Source organism: Myotis brandtii, unplaced genomic scaffold, assembly GCF_000412655.1.
Source record: "Myotis brandtii unplaced genomic scaffold, ASM41265v1 scaffold1612, whole genome shotgun sequence".
In the NCBI taxonomy this organism is placed as follows: domain Eukaryota; kingdom Metazoa; phylum Chordata; class Mammalia; order Chiroptera; family Vespertilionidae; genus Myotis; species Myotis brandtii.
The window spans coordinates 984,648-989,964 of record NW_005355890.1 but is presented as its reverse complement, the minus strand read 5'-3'; the positions used below and the strand labels follow the sequence as shown (position 1 = coordinate 989,964).

At 39.9% G+C, this 5,317-nt stretch overlaps 1 protein-coding gene across 1 annotated transcript in view; it reads right to left on the bottom strand.

Moving 5' to 3' along the window:
• Positions 1–5,317, bottom strand: part of TMEM131 (transmembrane protein 131) — a 272,545-nt gene that overhangs the window by 265,658 nt on the left and 1,570 nt on the right. Inside the window, exon 2 of the mRNA XM_014536436.1 lies at positions 4,856–4,864. Within this exon, the coding sequence (XP_014391922.1) occupies positions 4,856–4,864 (9 nt within the window). The remainder of the gene's footprint in view (positions 1–4,855; positions 4,865–5,317) is intronic.

Genomic DNA, 5,317 nt, shown 5'->3' with positions numbered 1-5,317 from the left:
GGGTGCATGTAGTTAAGTGAGGTTGAAACTCACGAGAATGCTGTAAACAACGTGATCATGCCCCTACTTTGTGACATCTGCTATAAAATAAAGACACGGCTTGTGGACGCTGTCGTTGTCTCCTCATCAGGGAGGCAGCGTCCCACCGAGACCCAGCTATTATTCTCTTGTCTGTCTTTCCTCAATCCTTTCACTCCCCCCCCCCCCCCCCCTCAGGGTCACTGAACCAGGCTGAGCTGGCATGGCACATAAGGTGCCCTGGGGCTGAGTATGCCATGGCCGTGCCGGCTCCCCACAAGGACTGAAAGGTGGAGAGGAGAAGGCAGGCTAGCTTGGCCTTCAGGATCCAAGGAATGGCATGCTGGTGAGGTCCCTGGATTCTTTTTTTCCCTCTTATATTCTAGACTCAGAATGAAAGAAGCTTGAAACCTGGAAATGACAATGATGCAGACAAGAAACAACAAACAAACAAACAAACAAAAACACCTCCACAAAGTCCACTTTTTCTAGTGAAAGGACCAGGGATGGTGGAGCCTACAAGGCAGGAAACTTTTAGACAATAACTGCTCTCCCCCAGCTAAATACTAAAGAAAATGCCTGTGGCCCCATTCCCACCTACGCCAGCAAAGGCGGAGCGAGAGGCCTAGACTACCACCCTCACCAGGTGGAAAGAAGTGCTCCAACCCCCCAGAGCGGTGGTGTGACAGAAGCCTGGTGGAGTCGGGATGTCCATGCCCAGCAATAGGAAGGCTGCTCGCAGGTGGTGTCAGTGAGGCCACTGGGGAGCAGTAAATGACAAACTCCTACGTTTCCTGACCACGAACATACAGTGGGGAGAAATGAATTTCCACCCCACTCAGCATTAATGAGGAGCCTCATCACCCGTGAGTGTCAAAGGAGGCCAAGTGGGAGTCTGGAATGTACCCTCATCTGACAGTAACAAGATGGCGACTTCGCCTCTGCCCGAGTAGTGTCAACAAAGCCTACTAGAAGAGAAGGTTTAAATAAGATCCAGAATCTCATAACAAATTACCCCAAATGTCTAGGATTCAATTTTTAAAATCACTCATCATATCAAGAACCACAAATATTTCAAACTAATAAAAAAAGATGACACCAAGATGACAGAGATGTCAGAATTATCTGATTTTAAAGATTTTAAAACAGCCATGATAAAAACGCTTCAATGAGCAATTATGAACATGCTTAAGAAAATGCAAAAGCAGGAACTCTTAGCAAAGAAATAGTTGGGCAAAGAAACAGATGATTAAAGAAGAACAAAATGGAAAATTTACAACTGAAAACTACAATAACCAAAAATGTAATAGATAAGCTTGACATCAAAATGGAGGAAAGGATATGTGAATAGTCAGACAGAACAATAGAAATTACTCAGTCTGAGCAACAGACAACAAATAGACTGAAAAAAAAACCAAGGATCCTTAGAACTTGTGGGACTGCCACAAACAATTTAATAGTTATCTCATTGGATTCCCAGAATAAAAGGAGAAAGAGGGCAGGATTTTAAAAGTCCTGAAAGAAATAATGGCTGAAAACTCTTCAAATTTAACAAGAGATCTAAACTTACAGATTGAAGAAGTTAAGCAAACCCCAATAGAATACACACACACACACACACACTCCACCCCAAAATGCATTTGGTCAAAGTCTAAAACTAAAACCTAAAGAGAAAGAAAAAAAGTTTTTGAAAATAGCCAGGAAGAAACATCCTATCTAAAGGGAAAAAACAATTTGAATGACAGCAGAATCCTATATCCAATGAAAATGTTCTTTAAAAATAAAGAAGGAATCAAGATATCTTCAAATGAAGGAAAACTGAATAATTTGTTCCCAATAGACCTAACCTAAAGTAATGAATAAAGGAAGTCTCTAAATAGAAAGGAAATGATAAAAGAAGGAACCTTGAGAAAAACAGGAAAGAAGAAAGAACATAGTTAGCAAAAATACAGTATTTTTTCTTTCTCCTCTTCATTTTCCTAAATTATGTTTGATGATAAAAGCAAACATTGTAATACTATTTGATGTAGTTCTAAATGTATGTAGAGGAAATAATAAGAAAATTATATTATTAGTGGGACACAGTAAAGGGCCATAAAGGGATATACATTTTTATGCTTCACTCAACTGGTAAAATGAGGACAAGACACTGTGATAATTTATGTATATACTAGAGGCCCGGTGCACGAGATTCGTGCACTGAAGGGGGGGGTCCCTCAGCCTGGCCTGAGCCCTCTTGCAGTCCAGGACCCCTCGGGGTATGTCCGCCTGCCAACTTAGGCTCGATGTCAGGAGGGATCGGGCCTAACGCAGAAGTCAGACATCCCTCTCGCCGTCTGGGGCTCTCGCAGTCCAGGACCCATCGCTCCTTACCACCTGCCTGCAGTGGAGGCCAGAGAGGCTCCCACCATCGCCGCTGTGCTCGCCAGCTGTGAGCCCAGCTTCTGGCTGAGCAGTGCTCCCCCTGTGGGAGCACACTGACCACCAGGGGGCAGCTCCTCTGCTGAGGGTCTGCTCCCTGGTGGTCAATGTGTGTCATAGTGACCGGTTGTTCCACCGTTCTGTTGATTTGCATATTAGGCTTTTATTATATAGGATAATAGAATACTTAGAGTAACCCCCAAAGTGCTCTAAAAAGAGATACACTAAAAAAAACCCACTATAGGTAAATCAAAACAGAATTCCAAAAAAATATACAAGTAGCCTAAAGGAAGTCAGAAAAAAAGTCTACAGAGTAATGAAAAACAAGGAGAAAAATCAGAAAATAAAAAATAAATGGCATACTTAAGCCCTAAGGTATGTCATATTAACACTAATTAAAAGAATTAATTTGCTAGGGCTGTTGTAACAAAATACCATAAGGTAGGTGGCTTAAGTAACAGCAATTTGTCTTAAGTTCTGGAGGCCAGAAGTCCAAGAGTAAGGTGTCAGCAAGGCCATATTCCCTCTGAAGGTGATAGGAAAGGATTTTATTCCAGGACTCTCTCCTAGCTTCTGATAGGTTCTTGGCTTGTGGCTGCACAACTCCAGTCTTCACATGGTGGTCTCCCTGTGTCTGTCTGTCTCTAAATTTCCCTTTTCTATAAGGACATCACTTATATTGGAGTGAAGTCTCATCCTACTCCAGTGTGACCTCATCTTAACCTAATTACATGCAACAACCTCCATTTCCAAATAAGGTCACATTCTGAGATAGTAGGGATTAGGATTTCAGCATCTTTTTTGGGAAACACAATTCAACCTGTACACTGGAGTAGCCATGTTAATTAGTTTCAGATAAAACAGACTTCAGAGCAAGGAAAATTATTAGTGATAAAGAGAAGCTTTACATAATGATAAAAGGATCGGTTCCCTCAGAAGACACAACAATCCTTAGCAGGCATGCGCCTAACAACAGAGCAACAAAACACATGCAGTAACCCGAGCCCTTTGGCTGGATGTGGAGAGTGTCTGCTTGCAGACCGAAGGGTCTTGGGTTCCATTCTGGTCAAGGGCACATGCTGTGGGTTGTGGGCTCGATCCACAGGAGGCAGCCAAATCAATGATTCTCTCTCATCATTGATGTTTCTATCTCTTTTTCCCTCTCCCTTCCTCTCTGAAATCAATAACAATATTTTAAAAAATACAGGAGGTAAAAACAGAACTGCAAGAAAAAAGAGACAAATCCACTTATAGTTGGGGACTTTAAAACCTCTCTATTAATAATTGGAAGATCCAACAGGCAGAAAATTAATAAGGATGGAGTTGAACTGAACAGCACCTCAATCAACTGGATCTGATTGACATTTAAACAATACTAGTAGTTTACCCAACTACAACAGAATACATATTCTTCTTAAGTTCAGTTGGAACATTCACCTAGACGACATTCTAGGCCATAAAACAAATATAAAAGAACAGAAATCAAAGTATCATCTCAGACCACAGTAGAATTAAGTTAGAATCAATAGAAAGATGGCTGGAAAAATCCCCAAATATTTGAACTAACATGAGCCAAAGAAGTCTCAAAAAAAAATTAGAAATATTGTGAACTAAATGAAAATGAAATACAACTTACCAAAATTTGTGGGATGTAGCAAAAGCAGTGTTTACAGGAAACTTTACAGCATTGAGTGCATATATTAGAAAAGAAGAAAGATCTGAAATGAATAATCCCAGGGACTTGAGAGCAAAGAAAATTACTAGGAACAGAGAGGGTCATTATGTAATAAAAGAGTCAGTCCACCAAGAGGACATGATAATCCTAAATGTGTAGGCACCAAACCACAGAGCTGCAAAATATGTGAAGGAAGACTGATACAACTAAAAGAAGAAATAAGAAAATTCATAATCATAATTGGAAAATGCAATACCTTTTTGTCAATAATTGATAGAACAACTAGACCAAAAATCAGCAAAAATTTAGTACTAACACCATCAACCAAAAGATCTAACTGACATTTATAGCAAACTCCATGCAGCAGCAGCGTACACATTTCAGTACATGTGCCAAGACAAGACCACATCCTGGCCTATGAAACAAACCTCCACAAACGTAGAGGGATTTAAGTGACAGAGAGTGTGTTCTTCAACAATAATTGAATCAAACTAAAAATTAATAATAAAAAGATAACAAGAAACTCTCCAAACACTTGGGAACTAAATAACATACTTCTAAATAAGTCATAGGTAAAACAGGAGCTTTCAAGAGAAATTAAAAAAATAGGTTGGATTGAATGAAAGTACAACTCAAAATTTGTGGGACACAACTACAGAGGTGCTGAGAGGGAAATTTATAGCTCTAAATGCAAACATTAGAGAAGATAAAATGTCTCAAGTCAGTAATCTAAGCTCTCACCTCAAGAACCTAGAAAAAGAAGAGAAAAACAAAACTGAAGTAAGTAGAGGAAAGAAATAATAAAAATCAGAACATAAATCAATGAAATTGAAAAACAGAGAGAAAAAACAGTGAAACAAAGAGCTGTTTCTTTGAAAAGATCCATACAATTTAAAATCTCTGAAAAGATTGACAAGGAAAAAAGACACAAACCTTTATCAGAAGTGAAACAGGGGATGTCATTACTGATCCTGTACATGTTAAAAGAACCACAGGGAGCCCGGCTGGTGTGGCTCAGAGGTTGAGTGTTGACCTATGAACCAGGAGGTCACGGTTCGATTCCTGGTCAGGGCACAATCCCCAGTGGGGGGCTTGCAGGAGGCAGCTGATAAATGATTCTCTCTCATCATTGATATTTCTATCTCTCTCTCCCTCTCCCTTCCTCTCTGAAATCAATAAAAAAGTGTATATATATATATACTT